Source organism: Perognathus longimembris, chromosome 28 (assembly GCF_023159225.1).
Source record: "Perognathus longimembris pacificus isolate PPM17 chromosome 28, ASM2315922v1, whole genome shotgun sequence".
In the NCBI taxonomy this organism is placed as follows: Eukaryota; Metazoa; Chordata; class Mammalia; order Rodentia; family Heteromyidae; genus Perognathus; species Perognathus longimembris.
Window position 1 is genome coordinate 56,547,877 of NC_063188.1, and position 24,896 is coordinate 56,572,772.

At 42.9% G+C, this 24,896-nt stretch overlaps 1 protein-coding gene and 1 long non-coding RNA gene across 8 annotated transcripts in view; one reads left to right on the forward strand and one right to left on the reverse strand.

Moving 5' to 3' along the window:
- The window catches only part of Atrx (ATRX chromatin remodeler), a 163,518-nt gene that overhangs the window by 13,752 nt on the left and 124,870 nt on the right, over window positions 1–24,896 (forward strand). For 4 of the 7 annotated variants that reach the window (XM_048336717.1, XM_048336718.1, XM_048336720.1 and 1 more), the window contains exon 2: window positions 7,323–7,388. The exons of the other annotated variants lie outside the window; for them this stretch is intronic. In XM_048336717.1, the coding sequence (XP_048192674.1) occupies window positions 7,323–7,388 (66 nt within the window). The remainder of the gene's footprint in view (window positions 1–7,322; window positions 7,389–24,896) is intronic. 7 annotated transcript variants of the gene reach the window in all.
- LOC125344119 lies at window positions 638–24,670 on the reverse strand. Its single transcript, XR_007209410.1, has 3 exons — window positions 23,877–24,670; window positions 6,698–6,702; window positions 638–673 (listed from the first exon to the last, which is right to left on the reverse strand). It is a non-coding gene; the product is annotated as an uncharacterized LOC125344119 (long non-coding RNA).

Sequence of the window (24,896 nt, forward strand, 5' to 3'; positions counted from 1 at the left end):
GAGCACTGTCCCTGGCTTCTTTTTTCTCAAAGCTAGCACTCTACCACATGAGCCACAGCGCCACTTCTGGCTGTTTTCTTTTTTTTTTTTTTTTTTGGTACTGGTGATCGAACCCAGGACGTTGCACCTGCTAGGCAAGCGCTTTGCCACTGAGCTATATCCCAGTCCTTCTGGCTGTTTTCTTTCTTTTTTTAAATAAATTTAATTTATTTATTAATTGAACACAAATTTTTTTGACAAGGTGTTGTGCAAAAAGGGTACAGTTACATAGTAGGGCAGTGTGTACATTTCTTGTGATATCTTACGCCCTGTTTTTCTTTCCCTTCTCTAGGTCAGGTAGACATATATACAATATACAATGTATCAAGAACATATACAGTAGCCACGTGGCCAAGCCCAAGAAAATTCGCCTAGGGCTTTAAATGTAATGTCGATATTAGACAATATGTTGACAGTAGTCTTATATGAACGTACATACCTAGCTTTTGAGCTATTGTATTCCACTGAGAGGTCAATTTTTGACCTTTATATGTTGAGTAGTTGTTTGCTTTTAGTTACATACTGTTGGGTCGCTGCTTCTGGCTGTTTTCTATGTATGTGGTGCTGGGGAATCGAACCCAAGGCTTCATGTATACGAGGCAAGCACTCTTGCCACTAGGCCATATTCCCAGCCCTGCATGGATTTTTTTTTTAAAGGAACCTGTATGTTACATTATTGAGGAACTGGCTGTTATTGTCATCCTCCAAAAAGTACAGTCATTTACCAGGTATGTTGGGGTGCTGTGAAGTTTAAGTGAGTTAATGTTAGATTAGGGTCTGGGATATAATAATTACTCAGATATTAGTTAATGTCCATCTGCAGATCAAACACACTTACTTGAAACAACTTTACGTTATTTTATTTACACGTTGGGTCCTACTGATTGATCCGCAGCAACGAGTGTGTGTGTGTGTGTGTGTGTGTGTGTGTGTGTACTTGTGTGTGACAGAGAGAGAGAGAGAGAGAGAGAGAGAAAGAAAGAGAAAGAGAGAGAACCCTGGAGCCTGAACTCACTTGGCTTTTTCCACTTACAGCTAATGCTCTGCCACTTGACCTCGGTACTACTTAAGGCTTTTTGCTGGTTAGTTGGAGATAAAAGAGTCTCATAGACTTTTCCTGTCCAGGCTGGGTCAGAACTGAGGTTCTCTGATCTGAGCCTCATGACTAGGATTATGGGTGTGAGTTACCAGTGCTTAGCTCATTTCTTTCTTCTTTTTGGTCATAATTGTGCCTCAGGCCCCAGGTTTGCTAGTTGTTTTTGAGATAGTCTTGCTTCCTACTCTTGGTTGGCTTGTTTTAGATTATTTTAGACTTGTCCTTGCATTCACTTCTTTCTTTAGAAGTGGGTCTCATGAGTCAGGCACTAGTGACTCAGGCCTATAACCTTAGCTACTCAGGAGGCTGACAACTGAGGATCAAAGTTCCAAGCCATTCCAGGCAGGAAAGTCTGCGAGACTCCAGTTAACCTCCAAAAAGCCAAAGTGGAGCTGTGGCTCAAGTGGTACAATACCAGCCTTGAGCAAAAAAGTTGAAGTACTACAGTCCTGAGTTCAAGCCCCAGGACTGACACACACACACACACACACACACACACACACACACACACACACACACACAGAGAGAGAGAGAGAGAGAGAGCGAGAGAGAGAGGTTGCATGAGCTTTTCTGCCTGGATTGGCCTATCATCTTCTTCAGATTCAGCCTCCCAAGTAGCTAGGATTATACATGTGAGCCATTAGTGCCTGGCTCTGCACGTTTTTTTTTTTTTTTTTTTTTTTTTTTTGGTGGTCCTAGGGCTTGAACTCAGGGCCTGGGTGCTGTCCTGGGACCTCTTTGTGCCAAAGGCTAGTGCTCTCCCACTTGAGCTACAGTGCCATTTCCAGCTTTTTCTGCTTATGTGGTGCTGAGGAATAGAACCCAGGGCTCCATACATGCAAGGCAAGCTCTCTACCGCTAAGCCCTGTTCCCAGCCCCTTAGCCTCTTTTACAGTTATAGGTATGAGCCATTGGTGCCTGCTTTAACCCATTAAAATTGTATTTTTCAGAAATTCAATTCTCTTCTAAAATCCCACCCCACTTTTTTTGAATGTTGGCAGTTGAATTCAGCATCTCATACTTGCCAGGCCCTTTCTTTGATCCATTCAAAACAGAAATAAGGAAGTAAAACTGTGACTTGAGTAATAAAGTGCCAGCCTTAAGTGAAGAAACTAAGGGAGAGCATGATGCCCTGAGTTTAAACCCCAGTAGCTGTGTAAAACAGAAATAAAAACTTTCCCCTGCTTTTGGGTGGCATTAGGGAGTGGTATATAGATGAAATGAACTGTTTCACAAAACCAGAATCAATGGGCTGCCCTTGATGACCTTCATTGCAATTTAAATTTTTGGGGGGGTTGGGTTTCTAGAATTAGCTGCCTGGCACTCAGGAGGCTGTGCTGGGTAGAAGCTGAAGCCTCTCTGGCCAGCTGGGCCTCAGATGAGAGCTGCGTCCAAGCTAATGCCTGTCCTGCCATCTGCTGTTGTGTTCTTGCTGCCAGGGCCACTGGACCAGATGGCAGCCTCTGCAGTTGCTGTGACTCTGCCTTCAAGCACACCTTGGGTCCTCCCATCACTGGGGGCTTCAGGAAGCATGACATTACTTACTCAGGGTCCCTGGGTACCCAGCTGTTGGAGCAGTAGTAGGTGGCCCTTGCTTTGATGAGCTTAAATTAGTTTTGGAGTGGTAAGAACCCAGGGGACATTTTCTATGGAGGCTTCATTGAGGTAGTAAGTGTAGAATTGCAAGTGGATTAGTATATTCAAGAGGTCATCTGGGCACCAGGGGCTACTCAAGAAGGTGAGCTCTAAGGACCACAGTTTAGTTCGAAGCAAGCCGGGGCAAGAAAGTCCAAAAGATTATTTTATCTCCAATTAAACACCAAAAAAATGAAAACAAACAAATTCCCAACAAAATAGAATTAGAGCTGTGACTCAAGTTGTAGAGCACAAAGAGGCTCAGGGACACACACACACACACACACACACACACACACACAAAGAGGCTCAGGGACACACACACACACACACACACACACACACACCCTCCCTCCCCCCCACACTCTCCCCCCCTTCCCCCCAAAAAGCTATAATTGATAGTGGATGTATACAGTGTAAGGCTTAAACTTAGACCTTTTAATAGCTGCTTTGCTTCAATGCAGCCATAGAAGAGGGTGTGCCCTGGAACAATTTAGGCACTGGGAAGGCCTAGGGTTTCTATGGCTTCTTTAAATCAGCTATGGCTAGAATAAGCTGATTTTCTTCTAAAATACGTTTGTTTGTTTTTCTTTTGCCAATCCTGGGGCTTAAACTCAGGGCCTGGGCACTGTCCCTGAGCTTCTTTTGCTTAAGGCTAGCACTCTACCACTTGAGCCACAGCACCACTTCTGGCTTTTTCTGTTTATGTGGTGCTGAGGAATAGAACCCAGGGCTTCATGCATGCTAGGCAAGCACTCTACCACTAAGCCACATTCCCAGCCTCCAAAATGTTCTTTTGGCTCTGATGTGCAGACATCTTAAAAGTGGTAAGATCAATGCAGTACTGATTTTCATATGAGTTATTTCTTACCACCATGTAGAGCAATTTAGCTTTATATTAAAAATGAACTGGGATCTAACTGTTTAGTTGGTTCTTTATTGTTTCTTTTCCTAATCTGGTCCTGGGGCACGAACTCAAGGTCTAGGTGCTCTAGGCAAGCACTCTACCACTTGAGCCACAATTGGCTTTGAACCTTGATCCTCAGATCTCAGTCTCCTGAGTAGTTAGGATTACAGATATGAGCCACTGATGCCTGGACATTGTTGCTTCTTTTTCTTCTTTTTTTTTTTTGAGAAAGGCTCTTTCTTTGAAGTCTGTACTGGCCTCCATCTTAGGATCTGTCATAGCTTCTAGAAATGGTTACTCAGGGCCTCAGGCATGCTTGGCTTACTTACTTGCTTGGATAGCATTCTATCACTTGAATCAAGCTTCTGGTCTAGCTTTTTGTTAGTTTGGAGATGGAGTCTCTTCTGCTTTTTTTTTTTTACAGTTTAGAGTACTAAATATGAATAAAATTGAGTATTTTAACTATTTTAATGTGTATACTTTAGTGGCACTAAGTACATTTACAGTGCTATGCAACCATCATTACCATCTAACTTCAGAATGATTTCTTACCTACAATCCCATGTCTGTTATCCTTTGAAAACACCCATTTTGTAGCTTAGTAGGTTTGCCGGTTCTGGAAATTTCACACAAATGGGTCATGCAGTGTACTAAGTTAGAAAATGTTATATTTCTCTGTTTCTCTAGGTCTAGGTCTGGAAGCCAGGGTATAACATATGCTAGGGAGATATTATCACTGAGTTAATCTCAGCTCTAACTTTGAATTAATTTGTATGTGATGTAGGATGAGGTTGGACTTTTCATTTACCTTGTGAATATTCAGTTCTAGTACTATTATTATTTTTTTACAACTTTTTTTTTGCCAGTCCTGGGGCTTGAACTCAGGGCCTGAGCACTGTCCCTGGCTTACTTTTGCTCAAGGCTAGCACTCTACCACTTGAGCCACAGTGCCACTTCCGGCTTTTTTTATTTATGTGGTGCTGAGGAATCGAACCCAGGGCTTCATGTATGCAAGGTGAGCACTTTTACCACTAGGCCATATTCCCAGCCCTATTATTTTTTATTATAGGTCCTGGGGCTTGAACTCAGGGCCTGGGCAGCAATGTCCCTGAGCTGCTTTTGCTCAAGGCTAGAGTTCTACCACTTGAGCCACAGCGCCACTTGGAGCTTTTTCTGAGTAGTTTATTGGTGACAAGTATCTTATACCTACTGAGTAGCTAGTGACTGGCTAGTACCATTATTATTGAAGAGATTGTTCTTTTTGCCATCAGATAATCCATCTTTTCTTCCTTGTCCAATGTTAGTTGACCACAGACATCTGGGTCATCTGGTTTTCTTAGATTTACGTGGCTGTCCATATGCTAGTACCAACTGTTCTGATTGCTCTGGTTTTGTGTTTCTGAAATTAAGAAATGAGATTATTATATTTTTGTGCCAATCCTGGGGCTTGAACTCCGGGGCTAGGGTGCTATCCCTGAGCTATTTTGTTCAAGGCTAGCACACTATCACTTGAGCCACAGCTACACTTCTGACTTTTCTGGCAATTGGAAATGAGTCTCTTGGACTTTCTTACCTGGACTGGCTTCTGGACTGGCTTCTGGACTGGCTTCAGGCCTGGATCCTCAGATCTCAGCCTCTTGACTAACTAGAATTACTGGCATGAGCCACTGGTTACAGGCTGAGATATTTCTAATTAATTAATTAAGTAGAGGTAGTTGTACAAAAGGATATCAATTCAACACGTCAGTTTATAAATCCAATGTATCTTGATCAGTGTCACTCCTTTCATCATTCTGCTTATCTATCCCTTCCATTATTCTCCCCATCTATTTCAACCAAATTGCCTACATCCTGTTTTGTTTTTTTTAATACTGGGGTTTAAACTCAGGGCTTTGTGCTCAAGAGGCAGGTGTTCTACCCCTTGAGCCTTGCTTTCAATCCTAGGGTCCTTTGAGTTTATGTATGAAATTTTGATGTTTCCATTTCTGTGGTAAAGACTTAACAGCTTTAGTTAGCATTCCAGATTCAACAGTTGCAGGATCTCTCTGAGCCATGCAGTAAGAAAGTCTGTGCAAAAATGCAAAAGGAAGATTCAAAGCCATTATTTGCAGATGATTTAATATTTTGTTTAAAAATCGTAATTAGAAGCAGGGCGCTGCTGGCTCATGCATGGTTCATGCATGTAATCCTAGCTACTCAGGAGGCTGAGATCTGAGGATCAAGGTTCAGAGCTAGCCCAGGCAGGAAAGTTTGTGGGACTCAACTCCAATTAAACACACACACACACACACACACACGAAAAAAATACTGCTGGATGCCAGGGGCTCACCCCTATAATTCCTAGCTACTCTGGAGACTGAGATCTGGAGGATGGTGGTTTGAAGGCATCCTGGGCAGAAAAGTTAAGACTCCATTTCCTAAAAAACCAGAAAAAAGCTGAGCTAGAGGTGTGGCTCAAATGGTAGAACAGCAGCTGAAGAAGAAAGCAAGCCCAAGAAGTTCAAGGAGTTCAAACCCCAATACTAAAAACCAGTTCCAAAAGCACAAATGCTTTAAAATTCTATCTCTGTCAGAACCAGTTGTGCGAATTTACTTAGGTTCCCTAGCCTATCTCTGTGTTCACTTCTCTCACTAGTTACAAGATGGGCACAGTGGGAAGTTGAGATAATACATGAAAACCAATTGACCAGAAAGGTTCAGTGTCCTGTGAATGCTCACCATAGCCAGAGGAAGCACTGCTATTAGGAAGGGGTTGTCTGGCCTGCCCTTTCTCACTCCTCCAGCCTCTCACCAGTTGGCTGGTCACTATATGGTGATGCAAGCGAAGTCTGGATTGCAGCACCACTATGTCCCTGCAGTTGGAAGTTTAGGCCTTATAATTGAGTCTTGGCCTTCTCTGTGAAGTGGGGCCAGCTGCAGAGGAAGGGCTACAGCAGGGTGCTTAAGGAAGAGCATCCTGCCACCTCGTTCTGGATAGTGTAGTGCATGCTGATCTCTCCCATGGCTTCTACCATTGGCACCAGCCCTGAATGGGCCCTAGGGGTCTCAATGCTTGACCCTGTTGGTCCTGCTCAGCCTTCTGGGTTGTGAGTGACTGATATGGGCTACTCAGTTCAGGAGCTGGTGCTGGTGTTCACCATTTCATTTCTCTTTCTCTCTCTCACCATTTCATTTCTCTCTCTCTCTCTCTCTCTCTCTCTCTCTTTCTCTCTTTCTCTCTCTCACACACACACACACACGTACACATAAATTAAAGGTAAGATTTTTTTTTTTTGGCCAGTCCTGGGCCTTGGACTCAGGGCCTGAGCACTGTCCCTGGCTTCCTTTTTGCTCAAGGCTAACACTCTGCCACTTGAGCCACAGTGCCACTTCTGGCCGTTTTCTGTATATGTGGTGCTGGGGAATCGAACCCAGGGCCTCATGTATATGAGGCAAGCTCTCTGGCCACTAGGCCATATCCCCAGCCCCTAAAGGTAAGATTTTAATATATAACCCAAGCTGGGCTTGAACTCTTGATCATCCTCAGTTTCCTGAGTCCCAGGATTACAGGTGTGCAGTGAGTACCATGTGTGGCCTCGTTCTTTGGATGTTTGTTGTGCATGGAAGTGATTTTGTTAATTTTCTTCCTGGATTTGTTCATTGCAGGTATATAGCAATAGAAGTCTCTTTTTTCCCCAAAACAGTCAGATTTTATTGGCCTGAGACACACTGGTAAGAGAGACCCTCTGTCCTATGCGGGATTGAATTGAATATAAAATATGATAGTCTTTTGTGGCAAAATCCCAGGATCTAGTGGTATCGGATGAATGGTAGCCCAGGGTTAATGGTAGCAAAGACTTGACTGTCCTGCTTGTTGTGCCTACAAGGGGGAATTCACCAGGAATTAGTGATACCTGATTTCATTTCATATAGTGTGCCCATTTATATGCTAGACCTTTTTAGTAGTTATTGGAAAGACTAAGAGCTAAGCTCGGTGGTACATACCTGTAATCTCAGCACTTGGGATGCTAATGCAGGGTAATTGCAAATTGGAGGCCATCTTGGGTCTATAAGCAAGACTGTCTATACATACATACATACATACATACATACATACATACACACACTCACACTCACTCATGTTTCAAAGCCAGCCTGAATTGAAAAATCTGAGATTTTTTTTCTTTTTGCTCACCTTTATTTTCTTTATTGTGAGGGTGATGTACAGAGGGGTTACAGTTACATAAGTAAGCTAATGAGTACATTTCTTTTCAGACAGTGTTAGTTTTCTCCTGCTTTCCCTCCCCCTCCATTCCCCTTCCCCCCCAAGTTGTAAAGTTCATTTCCAACATAGTGTCTAGTGAGTGTGTGTGTGTGTGTATGTGTATGTGTGTGTAATTAGTGCTAGTACTAGGGCTTTATATTAGGGCCTTGTGAAGCCTTCTCACTCAAAGCTGACATTCTTATCACTTGAGCCACAACTTCACGTCTGGGTTTTTGGTGGTTATTGGAGATAAAGTCTCATGGACTTTTTTGTACTGGCTGGGCTTTGAACCACAACCCTCAGATCTTAGCCTACTTAGCGCCCAGGCCCAGAGTTCAAGCCCCAGGACTGACACCCCCCTCCTCCCCCCAAAAAGAGTGTGTGTGTGCTTGTGTGTATGTATGTGCATGTATGTGTGTGTGCGCATGCACTGGCCCTTACATTTATAGAAATGATGTAGGAAACGAGAATTTCATTTTTGAGCCATTTTTCTTGGTTTCCAGTTGAGATTGCTGCCAGGCTATACTAGATTATCAGGATCACAATGGGCTCAGTGATTTAAGCTGCAAGTCTGGAAAACTTGGATTCCCTTCCTGGTCACTAAAGGGGAAGGGGATGTATTCCCTAGATACTTGTGCCTGGTAACCCTGAGGAGGTCACTATTTTGCTCCCAGTACAGATGCCTGTTTCTATTGCATGTGTGCTTCCATTTTGATCTGACCCAGTTATTTTTTTTTTTTACTCCAGAATTTTTTTTTTTTTTTTTTTTGGCCAGTCCTGGGGCTTGGACTCAGGGCCTGAGCACTGTCCCTGGCTTCTTCTTGCTCAAGGCTAGCACTCTGCCACTTGAGCCACAGCGCCACTTCTGGCCTTTTTCTGTATATGTGGTGCTGGGGAATCGAACCCAGGGCCTCATGTATATGAGGCAGGCACTCTTGCCACTAGGCCATATCCCCAGCCCTACTCCAGAAATTTTTTTTTTTAATTTTTTTATTTTTTTTATTAATTGGACATAAATTTTTTTACAAGGTGTTGTGCAAAGAGGGTGCAGTTACATAGTAGGGCAGTGTGTACATTTCTTATGATATCTTACAACCTGTTTTTCTATCCCTTGTCTAGGTCAGGTTGACATATATGCAATATACAATGTATCAAGAACATATACAGTATTCACAGACTTGGTCTCTACTGTCTCTCCGTCTCCCTTTGTTAACAGTCATATATCAGGGAGATCATGCCCCTTTGTTTTCTGTGTTCTAGGCTTGTCTCACTCAACATTATTTGTTCGAGTTCCGACCATTTCCCTGCAAATAACAATATTTCACCATTCCTAATCGCTATGTAGTATTCCATTGTGTATAAGTACCATATTTTTTGGATCCATTCGTCTGTGGAGGGGCATCTGGGTTGTTTCCATATTTTAGCTATTGTGAATTGTGCCGCGATAAACATGCCTACTCCAGAAATTTTAATCACATTTCGACTACAAATGAACCTGCCTCGATGTGTTGATCTGAGAGGGGACGGATAGATCCAGACCATTCCCTCCCCTGGCCCTGATGGGAGAAACTGCCCATCACCAAAGCAAGACAATAGGGAGAATTGTGGAGATAGAGCTGAAGTAAACTGAAGATATTAATTTAGGTGGGGCAAATCCAAGGTCCTTGGGACAGAGAAGCAGCTCTAGTTCTCAGCCACATGCCATTTAGATTTCAACTGATTCTAGGTTTTCCATCCCAGGACTATATTTAAATTATTTGGAAGGCTGAGAAAGCCAATGGGTGGCTCTGGAGTACAATTTTCCTTGCCTATTCCATCCCTGCCTGTGTTGGATAGTCTGGGAAAGGAGAGCTTCCACCATGGCTAACAGATATTTACAGATCAAAGTTTCAAAGCTACAAGCTTTCCATACCTTGTGGGATTCGACTCTTGGCTCAGACTAGCTACTGTCTCCCTGGATAATGGATGGAGGGGTTCCCTCAGTTTCCCGGTGTCCACACAAAGTCACAGATCCTTGAGATCCACGCATGAAAAGTACTTCAGGGTGTCTTCCTCAAAGGAGTCTCACAAGGTGGAAGTTTCATTCTAGATTTTAGTGGAACATGTTAAAGGAGAAAGAAGAGAAGCATTTCATGTAGCCCATGCAGGAAATGGGAGTTAAAAACTCAAAATAGGCCAGCTGCAGGGTGGGAGGGACTTGCCTGTAATCGAAGCTACTCAGAAGGCTGAGATCTGAGGGTCATGGTTCAAAGCCAGCCTGAATTGAAAAATCTGAGATTTTTTTTTCTTTTTGCTCACCTTTGTTTTCTTTATTGTGAAGGTGATATACAGCGGGATTACAGTTACATAAGGTAATGAGTACATTTCTTTTCAGACAGTGTTAGTTTTCTCCTGCTTTCCCTCTCCCTCCATTCCCCTTCCCCCAAAGTTGTAAAGTTCATTTCCAACATAGTGTCTAGTGAGTATCACTGTTGGATTGGTTCACCCTTTGCCCCACTGTTTCTGTGATTTCCCTTCCCTTCCTCAAATCAGATAACCCAGATGCCCCTCAGTAGATGAATGGATCAAGAATATGTGGTATACACACACACACACACACACACACACACACACACACGTATTCTGTGCTCTCATCAGAAAGAATGACGTCACCCCATTCGTAAGGAAATGTAAAGACTTGGAAAAAAATCATATTAAGTGAAGTAAGCCAGAGCCAAAGAAACACAGGCTCATGGTTTTCTACATTTGAGATAATTAGGATAGTCCTAGCAGAGGATCAAAATAGCTCAAAGCTGTGTACATATTGTTAGAAAAATGGAGGAGAATGGAAAAGGGATAGGCCAGAATAGGCTGGGGAGAATTGTTTATTGCCAGCTAGGGGCACAGACCTTCCCGTGGGTTTGGAGGTTGTGCAAAGGACTGGATTTTGTGGTGGACTTATATAGGGCTTAACCAGGAAGCAGAAAATTAAAAAATGGGCTATGATCTCTTGGGGGCCCAGCATGATGTCCCTGGCCAGGCCCAGAGTGGAATAACTTGCCTGGGAACTGTTTGTGTGCATCTGGTGTCTTGCTTGACCTGGGGGAATAAGGCAGGAATCAATCCTTCACATATCAACATATAAAATGTTAATTGAACTCCAAGTTTTGGAAACACATTTTTTTTCTGTGTACTATTTGCAGTTTTTTTTTCTTTCATTTTTTCCCCTATTGTCACTTTTTTTTTGCCAGTCCTGGGGCTTGAACTCAAGGCCTGAAGCACTGTCCCTGGCTTCATTTTGCTTTAGGCTAGCACTCTAGCACTTGAGCCACTTCTGGCTTTTTTTTTTTTTTTTAATGTGGTGCTGAGCAACGGAACCCTGGGCTTCCTGCAAGCTAAGCAAGCACTGGAGCGCTAAGCCACATTCCTAGCCCTGCCACTGTTTTTGATTCCTGTACCCTTTGTCTTGTATATAAGTTTATCTGAGACTCTTATTCAGCCACTCAACAGGAGGAGGTGGAGCACTGGGTGGGGGTGGGGTGGAGGAGCTAAATGGGAGTGTGAGGCCTTGGTTTCAAGTGCAGTATGGGCAAGGGGAAAAAAAAGCACAGCTGTTTTCTGCGGCCTTTAGTATTTCTGAGCTAGGGGATAACAAGTGGTCAAGTCATTTAACAACTCCTAACCCTTAGGGCATGGTTTTCTGAACCTGGATGGGTGTTATTTGAATTCCACCTGGGTAATAAGTGAGCTTTAAGGCTTTCTTACATAATCCTCTTGTTTTATTTATTTTTTTTTGTTGGGGGGGGTTGGGGTTGAAAGCATAGGTCCCGGCCATCCCAGAGGACCATGCGGAGATAATCACAGGCAGGAGAAGAAGGTTCATAAGGAGGTTTATTAGTGGGGCCATAGTTCCCACGGGAGAGGGAGCTACATGGCGCCAGCACCTTATCCAGGTGGCAGCTTCTCTCTGGGGGTAAAGGGGAAGTAGGTAGGTAGGGAGTAGGAGTGGCTCATTAGGTATGGGTGGATCTGGGGGCTAGTGGGAGGAGCTGAGGACCTGAGGACCTGAGGCTAGGGGAATGCTAACAGGGGTCTTGAACTCAGGCCCTGGACATTGTTCCTGAGCTTTTTCCACCCAAGAGTAGCGCTTTACCACTTTGAGCTCCTGCTCCATTTCTTCTTTTTTTTTTTTTAAGTTTTTTTTGTGTGTTTATTTTTTTAAATTTATTTGTTTATTAATTGAACACAAATTTTTTGACAAGGTATTGTGCAAAAAGGGTACAGTTACATAGTAGGGCAGTGTGTACATTTCTTGTGATATCCTAAGTCCTGTTTTTCTATCTCTTCTCTAGGTCAGGTAGACATATATACAATATACAATGTATCGAGAACATATACAGTAGCCACGTGGCCACACCCAAGAAAGTTCGCTTAGGGCTTTAAATGTAATGTCGATATTAGACCATATGTCGACAGTAGTCTTATATGAATGTACATACCTAGCTTTTGAGCTATTGTGTTCCCCTGAGAGGTCAATTTTTGACCTTTATATGTTGAGTAATTGTTTGGTTTTAGTTACATACTGTTGGGTCGCTGCCCCAATCCTGTGGGGAATACTATTTGACAAGCAGTTTTTGGTTTCACAGACTTGGTCTCTACTGTCTCTCCATCTCCCTTTGTTAGCAGTCATATATCAGGGAGATCATGCCCCTTTGTTTTCTGTGTTCTAGGCTTGTCTCGCTCAACATTATTTGTTCGAGTTCTGACCATTTCCCTGCGAATAACAATATTTCACCATTCCTAATTGCTATGTAGTATTCCATTGTGTATAGGTACCATATTTTTTGGATCCATTCGTCTGTGGAAGGGCAGATCTGGGTTGTTTCCATATTTTGGCTATTGTGAATTGTGCTGCGATAAACATGGAAGTACAAATGTCTTTTTGATATCTTGGGTTTTGCTGTTTAGGATAGATGCCTAGGAGTGGTATGGCTGGGTCATAGGGTAGGTCTATATTGTCCTGCTCTATTTCTGGTTTTCGGGTAGTTCATTGGAGATCAGTCTCCTGGATTTTTCTGCCCCAAATGGCTTTGAACCTCCATTCTCAATTCTCTGCCTACTGAGTAGCTAGGATTACAACACTTGAGCCACAAGTGTCTGGCTTTGTTTTACTTAATCTACCCTTTCCCACTGCCTGGCCAAGTTTGCAGCATTTCACAGGAAAGGGCAGGTTTAGAGAATCCCTTTTAAGTTTCCCCTCTTCTAGACCTTGTAAATTAGCATTTAAATAGAGGGAAGCTTAACTGCTTTTTTAATTGCTTTCTGGTTCCTACTTGAGTCAGCACTCTTTTATATTTGTCAAAAATAGCATAGTTTTCCTGTCTTTTCGCCTGTCTCTCTTGCCCCCACCACATTATCTTTTTTAAAAAAGTTAATTTTATTGTCAATGTGATGTACAGAGGGGTTACAGTAAGGTAGTGAGTACATTCCTTGTGACACTTGTTAACCCCTCCCTCATATTTCTCCCACCTTCCCTTGCCCCCAGTCTCCCCATCCCCCCACAGTGTCTTGACTTGCAGTGGTGCCTATTTGAATAATATGGTAAATGAAGTGTCTTAGGTCTGAGAAATAAAGCCAGAGACAGCAAAACATTACAGAAATCAGCTGGGCACTGGTGGCTCTTGCCTCTGGAAGCTGAGACTTGAGGATCACAGCTGGAACCCAGCCTGGGCTGAAAAGTCTCTGAGACTCTCACCTGCAATTAACCAGTGAATGCCTGAAGTGGAGGCCTGATGCGTTAAGAATAGCAGCCTTGAGGGAGAAAAGCAAAGTGAGAACGCAAGGTGCTGGCTTCAAGGCCCAGTACCAGCACATTCACAAAACTAATTACTGTTTTTTCTTTATTGTTCTTACTTTGTTGAGATTTTTTTTGCCAGTCCTGGGGCTTGGACTCAGGGCCTGGGCACTGTCCTTGGCTTCCTTTTGCTCAAGGCTAGCACTCTACCTCTTGAGCCATAGCGCCACTTCTGGCTTTTTCTATATATGTGGTGCTTAGGAATCCAACCCCAGGGCTTCATGCATGCTAGGCAAGCACTCTACCACTGAGCCACATTCTCACCCCCATTTTTATTTTCTTTAGTTCTTTTTCCATGTCCTTTAGCTTGTTGAACATTTTTTTTTTTTTTTGCCAGTCCTAGGCTTGAACTCTGGGCCTGGGCACTAGGGCTTCATGCCTGCCAGGCAAACACTAAGCCACATACTCAGTCCCTTGTTTATTAGGTATGTCTGGGAGAACAGCCTCTTTCTCCCCCTTCGTCTTCACCTGCTTGAAACCTGTAAACACCTGACTGTCAATCACCTGACTGAGTCAGCAAAGGACCCCAGTCTCTGAGGTCACTTCCTCATCCTCTGTGGTCCTGACTCCCACCTTTCCCTATAGAATCTGGCTCAACACAAGTTTCTCTCTCTCTGTGTCTCTATCTCTGTCTGTCTGTCTGTCTGTCTGTCTCTCCTTTCCTCTCTGTCGTCATGTGCCTCCATTTAATGGGATCCCACAGTTTGTTCTCCCCACAATAAATTATTCTGCCTGAACCATGTGGTGGCTGTTTCCTTTCCTGGGAACCTTACATCTGGTGCCCAAACCAGGGAGGGGACAGAGTCAGGAATCGCTGGATCCCCTCCTCCTTCTTCACTTTCTGAGGGTTAATCTGCCACCTTGACCACCCCTCCCAAGACCAGACTGCTGAAAGCCAGAGGAACCCCACTTTGAACTTCTCACATTTACCATTGCTTGATACGCATTCACCACACTACCTCCTTTCTACATATGGTGAGTGACTTCCCATCTACATCTGGTGTGTGTCTACTCTATGAGCCCTCTGCTCTCTATATAGATGTGGCACCATACCAGAGGGTTCCTACGCCTTATTGGCCAATCATTTCCCCTTTTGGGGATACCTGAATGGGGGAATCTGACTCTCACTCTGGAAAAGGCTCTTAGCTTTTCTCACTCACCAGACTCCCCTTTATGTCCTTGCAGACCCCTCTGTATGTCGTTATTGGACTCCTGTATACTCACCAGACTACTCCATAAAGTCAAAACGCCTTATAGGGTGGAAATTAGTCTCAGTGGCCCAATCTTTTGGCTTGTGCTCTTGAGAGTGTGACATAGACTGGTTCCAACCAGATCTAAAATAAAAAGAAATGTATTTGCTTAGAAATTTGGTCTCAATATCAATTGGATAATTGCAATTGTTGAACATATTTAAATAATTGTTAAACTTAAGTCTTTGGCCGACTGGGGATAGGAGTGTTGTTTAGTGTTGTTTAGTGGTAATTTTCTTTCAACCTGGCACTCCAGGTGACATCCCGGTTTGATCAACACCACAGATGTAAAATAAAATGAAGAAAGAAAAAGAAAGCAAGTGAGAAAGTCAGTTCCTAGCATTTCCAGTGCTTGTCTTTCTCAGGAACAAGTTTTCCCCCTAAGAATAGGCCATACTTTGTTTCTTTTCAATTTCATAATTTTTGTTGAAGAGTAGACATTTTGACCAGTTTTTGTATTTTAGGATAGCTCTGGAAATCAGGTTTCTTCCTCTTTAGAATTTGTGTACTTTTTCTTTTTTTTGGTTTGAGACTGGGACTTGACCGACGCTTTTGCTCATTGGCTAGTACTCCACCAACTAAGCCATTCCTCCAACCTCTGTTTTCTTTCTTTTTGGCAGTAGTGGGGTTTGAATTCAAGGCTTTGTAAAGAAGCAGTGTACCACTTGAGCCATGCTCTCAGCCCTTTTTTGCGTTTATTTTTGAATAGTATCTTACTCTTTGTGTGTGTGTGTGTGTGTGAGTGTGTGTGAGTGTGAGTGTGTGTTCTGGAGCTTCAACTCAGGGTCTGGGTGCTGTCCCTGAGCCTTTGTGCTTAAGGCTCTACCTGTTGAGCCACCACCAGCTTTTTGCTGGTTAATTGGAGATAAGAGTCTCATGGATTTTCCTGCCCTGGCTGGCTTTGAACTGCTATCCTCAGATGTCAGCATCCTGAGTAGCTAGCAATACAGTGGAGCCACCAGTATCCTACTGTCCCTTAGCTTTTTTGCTTAAGGATCAACAGCTCCAATTCTGGCTTTTTTTGGTGCTTAATTGCAGGTAAGAGTCTCATGGACTTTATTGCCTGGGCTGCCTTTGAACTATGATCCTCAGATCCCAGCCCTCTGAGTTGCTAGGATTATAGACATGAGTCAGTCACCAGAGTCTGGTCCAGTGTGTTCTTTATTTCGTTTTTTTTTTGCCAGTCCTGGGGTGTGGACTCAGGCCCTGAGCACTGTCCCTGGCTTCTTTTTGCTCAAGGCTAGCACTCTGCCACTTGAGCCATAGCGCCACTTCTGGCCCTTTTCTATATATGTGGTGCTGGGGAATTGAACCCAGGGCTTCACGTATACGAACCAAGCACTCTTGCCACTAGGCCATATTCCTAGCCCCCAGTGTATTCTTATTTACAATGAGAGTGTTAGAAACAAGACATCAGTTATGCTTTTGTCCATCTGTAATCACCCTTGAGAAGCTGAGGCTGGAGGCCCCAGGTTTTGAGTGTGTAGCTGGGCTGCACACTGACACTGTTGTCTCCAGGCCCCTTCCCCAAAGAAACGTTTTCCCTCTGCATGTCACTTTATAATAACAATAAGAAATTAAGGAAGAAGAACGATTTCTTAACTCTGTTACTTTAAAATGGAGTTTCTCAAAGGGGTATTGCTAGGCCTAATAATGATTTATTTGGGGTGACTTGTGCTTTGTGGAGTGTTTAGTATTCTCCATTGCATCTGTGTATAAATTGCCAGTGACAATTCTGCCTACACCTGATGACAACCCAAATGGGTCTCTAGACATTTTCACGTGGATCCTGGGGCCAAAATGTCCCCCAGAAACGAGTGCCTAGAGGCAGAGCTTTTACTCCCCTCCCACCAGTGCTTCTTTTCATCCCTTGGACCATAGACCCAACACATACAATTACTTCAGTTTCATTAAATTTTACAGTCAGTTTTTCACTCACAAGTTATTTCAGTAGTTTTCATACTTTTCCCCAACTTTTTTTTTTTTGGCCAGTCCTGGGCCTTGGACTCAGGGCCCCAGCACCGTCCCTGGCCACTTCTGGCCGTTTTCTGTATATGTGGTGCTGGGGAATCGAACCTAGGGCCTCGTATATCCGAGGCAGGCACTCTTGCCACTAGGCTATATCCCCAGCCCCCAACTTTTTATTACAGTGTTTTTATTACAATGTTATCCATTGGGAGAGTACAACTCATTGGCATTAAATATGTTCTCAGTGTTTAACCATTCCCACTACTGTCCTTTTCCAGTTATTCTCATTATCTCAGACAGAAAGGATGTGTCATTATGCTACTATATACCCTTTTGTTGTTTTTGTTTATGTGGCACTGAAGAATTGAACTCAGGGCTTCATGCATGCTAGGCAAGCACTCTACCACTAAGCCACATTCCCAGCCCCCTATTGCCCTTTTCTCTTTAGTCTTCCTTTCCTTTCCTTTTTCCTTTCTCTTCCTTTTTCCTTCTCTTTCTCTCTCTCTCTTCTTTTTGGGAGAGGGAAAGATATTCACACTTTTATTGGCAGGTTCTTCAACTGCTCCTCTAAGCTGGGGCTGGAAGTAGCTGGACCCTCATGTGTCATCCAGGAGCTGCCTTGGCTGGTGTAGGGTGTGGCCTGCTTTAATCATGGTGGCCTACTTGCTGTAGAATTACAGTGATGCCCCCTAGTGGTAAAGGAAAAGTCCTGCAGAGGTTCCTTGGTCCAGGCATTCTTAAGGTGGCCAGTGTCACTTCCATCTTCTTTCATTATTTTCATTGTGTGTGTGTGTGTGTGTGTGTGTATGTGTGCGTGTGCGTGTGCGTGTGTGTGTGTGTGTGTGTGTGTGTGTGTGTGTTCTGGTCCTTGGGCTTGAATTCTGGGCCTCTGTGCTGTCCCTGGGCTTTTTTTTTGAGAATTTTTTTTTTTTTTTGCCAGTCCTGGGGCTTGAACTCAGGGCCTGAACATTGTCCCTTTCTTTTTGCTCAAGGCTAGCACTCTGCCACTTGAGCCATATATGGTATATGTGGTGCTGGGGATTCAAACCCAGGGCTTCATGTATAGGAGGCAAGCACTCTTGCCACTAGGCAATACTCCCAGCCCACTTTGGCCTTTTCTGCTTTATGTGGTACTAAGGAATTGAACCCAGGGCTTCATGCATGCTTTGCAAGCACTGTACCACTAAGCCACATTCCCAGCCCTGTCCCTGAGCTTTTGAGTTAAAAGCTAGTGCTCTACCACTTTGTTTTTATTTTTTTAATTTATTTTATTATTATTATTATTATTATTTGGCCAGTCCTGGGCCTTGGACTCAGGGCCTGAGCACTGTCCCTGGCTTCCTTTTGCTCAAGGCTAGCACTCTGCCACTTGAGCCACAGTGCCACTTCTGGCCATTTTCTATATATGTGGTGCTGGGGAATTGAACCCAGGGCTTCATGTATATGAGGTAAGCACTCTTGCCACTAGGCCATATCCCCAGTCCTGCTCTACCACTTTGATCCACAGCTCTACTTCTGGTTTTTAAGTGGTTAATTGGAGATGAGTCTCATAGACTTTCCTGCCTGGGCTGGGTTTGAATCGAGATCCTTAGCTCTTAGCTTCCTGAGTAGGATTGCAGGTGTGTGCCACCAATACCCAGCTGAAAAATCATTAGGTTTTTTTTTTTTTTTTTTTTTTTTTGTTTTTGGTTGGTTGTAGGGCTTGAACTTAGGTGCTTGAACTTTGCACCCTGAGTTTCTTTGTGCTCAAGGCTAGCACTCTACACTTGATCCACAGCACCAGTTCTGGTTTTTGCTTTGTTTTGTTTTTTTGGCCAGTCCTAGGCCGTGAACTCAGGGCCTGAGCACTGTCCCTGGCTTCTTTTTTGCTCAAGGCTAGCACTCTGCCACTTGAGCCACAGCGCCACTTCTGGCCATTTTCTGTATATGTGGTGCTGAGGAATCGAACCCAGGGCCTCATGTATACGAGGCAAGCACTCTTGCCACTAGGCCATATCCCCAGCCCCAGTTCTGGTTTTTGAGTGGTTAATCAGGGACTTTTCTGCCCATGCTTGTTAAAACTACAATCCTCAGATCTCAGCCTCCTGAGTAGCTAGGATTACAGGTTTGATCCACCAGTGCCCTGCTGAAAATCAGCAATATTTATGTGAATGTAAATGTTATCTTGTTCAAGGACTAGCCATTTCCAACCCTGCTTAGCTTCTGAGATCAAACAAGATCAGATACATTCAGTGTGGTATGTCACAGACAGCAATTAAAAAATATATTGTAGCCCTGTCTAAGAATAACTTTACGCTGTTTAGCTTTAGCTTCAATAACTAGGTTAGGATTTAATATGTAGCCCAGGCTGGCTTTGAACTTGATCCTCTACCCTGTATCTACTGAGTAGCTGAGTTTACAGGTGTGCATCACCACATCTTGCTAGTATGTGGTGTTGAAGATGAATCCTGGGCCTTGGACATGCAGGGCAAGTAATCTCCTGGTGAGCTACATCCCTGCCATATTTTGAGTAGCTTTTTATGAGACTCACGCGCTGCCTGCTGTGCTAAGAAGGTGCTTTTGAGTAGCTCTTTTTAAAAAAAAAATTATTTATTAATTAAAAATTTTTTTGACAAGGTGTTGTGCAAAAGGGGTACAGTTACATAATAGGGCAGTGTGTACATTTCTTGTGATATCTTACACCCTGTTTTTCTTTCCCTTCCCTAGATCAAGTAGACATATAAACATTACACAGTGTGCCAAAAACATATACAATAGCCACGTGGCCTACGCCAAAGGAAATTCACCTAGGACTTTAAATGTAATGTCAACAATAGAGTTTGCTTATCCTTGTCTTATATGAACATACATACATAGCTTTTGAGCTATTGTGATCCACTGCGAGGTCTATTTTTGACCTTTATATGTTGAGTAGTTGTTTGGTTTTAGTTACATAATGTAGGGTAGCTGACCCAAACCTGTGGGAAATACCATTTGACAAGAAGTTTTTGGTTTCACAGAACTGGTCTCTACTGTCTCCCCCTACCCCCACCTTAACAGTCATATATCAAGGAGATCATACCCCTTTGTTTTCTGTGTTCTAGGCTTGTCTCACTCAACATTATTTGTTCAAGTTCTGACCATTTCCCTGCGAATAACAATATTTCACCATTTCTAATCGCTATGTAGTATTCCATTGTGTATAGGTACCATATTTTTTGGATCCATTCATCTGTGGAGGGGCATCTGGGTTGTTTCCGTATTTTGGCTATTGTGAATTGTGCCGCGATAAACATGGAAGTACAGATGTCTTTTTGATATCTTGGGACCTGTTGTTCAGGATAAATGCCTAGGAGTGGTATGGCTGGGTCATAGGGTAGGTCTGTGTTGAGCTTTTTGAGAAACCTCCATAATGTTCTCCAAAGTGGTTGTACTAATTTGCACTCCCAACAACAATGGAGAAGGGTTCCTCTTTCCCCGCACCCCTTCCAGCATTTGTTGTTGCCTGAGTTCAGAGTATGTTTCTTTGCCATTTTTATCTCTTCTCTTGTGAAGTCTCTCTTTAGCTCCTTTGCCCATTTCCTAATTGGTTTACTGGGCTTGGAGGGGCTTAGTTTTTTGAGTTCTCTGTAGATGATGGATATTAGGCCTTTGTCTGTTGCTGTGCTGGTAAAGATCCTTTCTAGTTTGGTGGCTATGTCTTTAGCTGTGCAGAAACTTTTTATTTTGTAGTAGTCCCATTTGTCGAGTCTCTCCCCTATCTGTTGTGCCCCTGGGACTCTATTCAGGAAGTTCCTTCCTGTACCTATAAGTTCTAGCGTCTTTCCTACTCTGTCCTTCAGTAGTTTCAAGGATTCAGGTCTGATATTGAGGTCCTTGATCCATTTTGAGTTGATCTTGGTGCATGGTGATAGACTAGGGTCTACTTTGAGTTTTCTACATATGGCTGCCCAGGGGCTGGGAATATGGCCTAGTGGCAAGAGCGCTTGCCTCGTATACATGAGGCCCTGGGTTCGATTCCCCAGCACCACATATACAGAAAACGGCCAGAAGTGGCGCTGTGGCTCAAGTGGCAGAGTGCTAGCCTTGAGCAAAAGGAAGCCAGGGACAGTGCTCAGGCCCTGAGTCCAAGGCCCAGGACTGGCCCCAAAAAAAACAAAAAACAAACAAACAACATATGGCTGCCCAGTTTTCCCAGCGCCAGTAGTTGAAGAGGCTATGTTTTTTCCATTGGTATGTTTTTAGCTCCTTTGTCGAATATCGGTTGACTCTAAGAGTGCGGTTTTATTTCTGGGTCTTCAATTCTATTCCATTGGTCTTCAGGTCTGTTTTTATACCAATACCAGGCTGTTTTTGTTATGATGGCTCTATAATAGAGCTTGAAGTCTGGTATTGTGATACCTCCTGTACTGCTTTTTTTTTTTTTTTGCTTAGAATTGCTTTGGCTATTCTAGGTCTTTTGCTGTTCCATATGAATTTATGGGTTTCTTTCTGTATTTCAGTGAAGAATGTAGTTGGGATCTTGATGGGGATTGCATTGAATTTGTATAACAATTTGGGCAATATGGCCATTTTCACTATATTGATTCTGCCTACCCATGAGCATGGGAGGTCTTTCCATCTCCTTGTGTCCTCTTTGATTTCCCCTATTTAGATTTTTATAGTTCTCATTAAATAGGCCCTTTACGTCTTTGGTTAGGTTGATCCCTAGGGAATTTATTCTTTTTTTTTTAGCTATTTTAAATGGTATTATTTCCATAGTTTCCTTTTCTGCTTGTACATTGCTGGTGTACAGAAAAGCTACTGACTTTTGTGGATTGATTTTGTATGCTGCTACTTTGCCAAAATGGTTTATTAGGTGTAGGAGTTTGGGGACTGAGTTTTTTGGGTCCTTCAAATATAAGATCATGTCATCTGCCAATAGGGATAGTTTAATTTCTTCTTTGCCAATGTGGATCCCTTTGATGTCCTCCTCTTGCCTTATTGCTATGGCTAGGGATTCTAGCACTATGTTGAAAAGAAGTGGGGAGAGTGGCATCCTTGTCTTGTTCCTGAATTTAGGGGAAATGATTTTAGTTTCTCCCCATTTAATACGATATTAGCAGTTGGTCTGTTGTATATGGCTTTTATTGTTTTAAGGAATGTTCCATCTATTCCTGTTCTCTCCAGAGCTTTGTATGTTGTATGGATGTTGTATTTTGTCAAAGGCTTTTTGGGCATGGACTGAGATAACAATGTGATTCTTGATTTTAATTCTGTTTATGTGGTCAGTTACATTAATAGATTTACGGATGTTGAACCATCCTTGTGTCTGTGGGATGAAGCCTACTTGGTCATGATGTATAATTTTCTTGATCAGTTTCTGGATCCTGTTAGCTAATATTTTATTGAGGAACTTTGCGTCTGTGTTCATTAGTGATAAACCTTGTTTGGGTCTGATGTTCTATTTAACTTAGCTGTTCCTTTCTCTAAAGCATAACTCTGAAAATATTTATGCTGTAATTAATATTGGCATGGTGTTGGATGTTCTTCTAAAAAGTGACCATACCCGGGTATTGGTGGCTCCTGCCTAATCCTAGCTACTAAGGAGGCTGAGATCTGAGGATTGCGGTTCAAAGCCAGCCAGGACAGGAAAGTCCCCGTGAGACTCATTATTTCCAATTATCCACTCAAAACAACAACAACAAAAAGCCAACAACCCCCCCAATAAAAAACAACAACAACAAAAAAAAACACCCAGAAATAATGCTGTGGTTCAAGTGGCAGAGTGCTAGCCTTGAGCACAAAGAGGCTCAGGGACAGCACCCAGGCTCTAAGTTCAAGCCCCACAACTGACCAATAAATGAATAAATAAATAAAGAGTGACCATAGCTTATTTTTTACATCATATTATTATGTCTGTTTTGCAATCAAATTACTTAAAAAATTTTTAAATAGTTCCTATTCATAGTTGGTGATATCCCTCCAGGGAAGTATGGGTAAGGCCCACATTACTTTCAAGTTGTGTGGCATAGCTGTGATTTAATTTTCTGTAATCAGTCGAGTAAATTTAAAATAAAAGGACAGTTCCTCTTTAAAAATATCAATTGAGCTGTGCTCCAGGGGTTTAAACCTGCAATCCTCGCTATTCAGGAGGCTGGGATCTGAGAATCACTGTTTAAACCAGTCTGGGCAGTAAAGCCCTTGAGACTCTTATTCCCCATTAGCCACTGAAATGCCAGAAGTGGAACTGTGGCTCCAGTGGTAGAATGCTAGCCTTGAGCAAAAAAGTTCAAGGACAGCACCCAGGTCCTGAGTTCAAGCCCCAGGACCTGTATACCTACACAAAATAAGGATCAATTGTGCATTTCAGATATTTTCTTTCATCAGTAAGCTTTATGAAAGTCATTGCTTTTTTTTTCTTTGCCAGTCCTGGGCTCAAACTCAGGGTCTGGGCTCTGTCTTTGAGCTTCTTTTGCACACTCTACCACTTGAGCCCATCTCACTTCTGCCTTTTTCTGTTTATGTGGTACTGTGTAATCGAACCCAGGGCTTCATTCATGCTAGGCAAGCATTTTGCCACTAAGCCACATTCCCAGCTCTATGAAAGTCATTGTTAGAACCAACATTTATTTGTGTAGAGATGAATCCTTGTCCTATGTACTTTTCCAAACACACATAGGACAGGGAAAGAGAGTCTTCTCTGCTTTGGGGTCTGATGTGTGTGAGGATTGCTTCCAGCAGTGATAAGTTGATTAAGATGAATGCTAGAGCAATAGACACATTAAGTGACAATAGCTTGGTTTTCACTTGTTCTTAAATATTGTTGGCAGGTAATGAAATACAGCTGAAGCTTTGGGTAATATTGAATAAGTCAAGATATTTTCAGTATGTGGGACATCGTATTATTAATAGAATGGCATATGGGTATAGTATTACATGAAGACCTGGCTTTTTGCAACTTACATTTCTGGGTCTTCTTGGTATCCATGAGACTTAGATTTTCCTCTTTATCTATTCAATACCCAATAGCCCAGTCTTTAAAAATTTTTCTTTGAACTTGGGGCCTTACAAGTTTATTTTTTTTCTTTCATGGCTGGTGCTCTACAATTTGAGCAACACCCCAGTCAGTTTGCTGGTTAACTGAACATGTAATGGGTGGAGATGTTAATTGGCCTTTTTGCTTGGGTTGGCTTCAAACTACATTCCTCCAGGTGTCAGCCTTTTGAGTCTCTAGGATTACAAACGTGAACTACTGGTGCCTGGTCAGTCTTTCATTGTAATGTAGTTTAAGCCTAAAATTCTATCCCAGCAATCTGTTGTATTATATAGCTGGGCGGAAATTGGAAGGTGGGAGCATTTTAGAAAATCAGTGTAGAGCTGGTAGATACTTATGTGAGCTAGGGTCCAAGAGTACTGTGAAATAAAGCAGAGGCAAATTGGGAGCAATAATTGCAAAAAGAAAGGAAGTTTCTAATAGAGTCTTAACTCTCAGGCATGCAGTACAATGGATTTCTCTTTAATATGGTACTGGATTGCTGGTTTGTTCCGGAAGCAAAATTTATCTTTAACAGTCATCTAAGGTCTCTGATTTTACAGGTGAGAAAATTGAGTGCTGTAAGAATTTCTTTAAAGTTTAAGTAGTAATTATAACATGAACCGAAATTATGACTCCTGGTTCAGAGGTTTTGGTGAAATACTCTGTGTGTGTGTGTGTGTGTGTGTGTGTGTGTGTGTGTGTGTGTGTGTGCGCGTGTGCATGCGTGCGTGTGTGTGTGTGTGTGTGTGTGCATGTGCGCGTATGCTGGGGCTTGAACTCAGGATTTGAGTAGCTATCTTGCGTAAGTAAGGCTTATGCTCTACCACTTGAGCCATAGCTCTACTTCCTGCTTTTGGGTAGTTAATTGGAGATGAGTCTCATGGATTTACTTTCCCATCTAGGCTAGCTATGAATTATAATCCTCAGG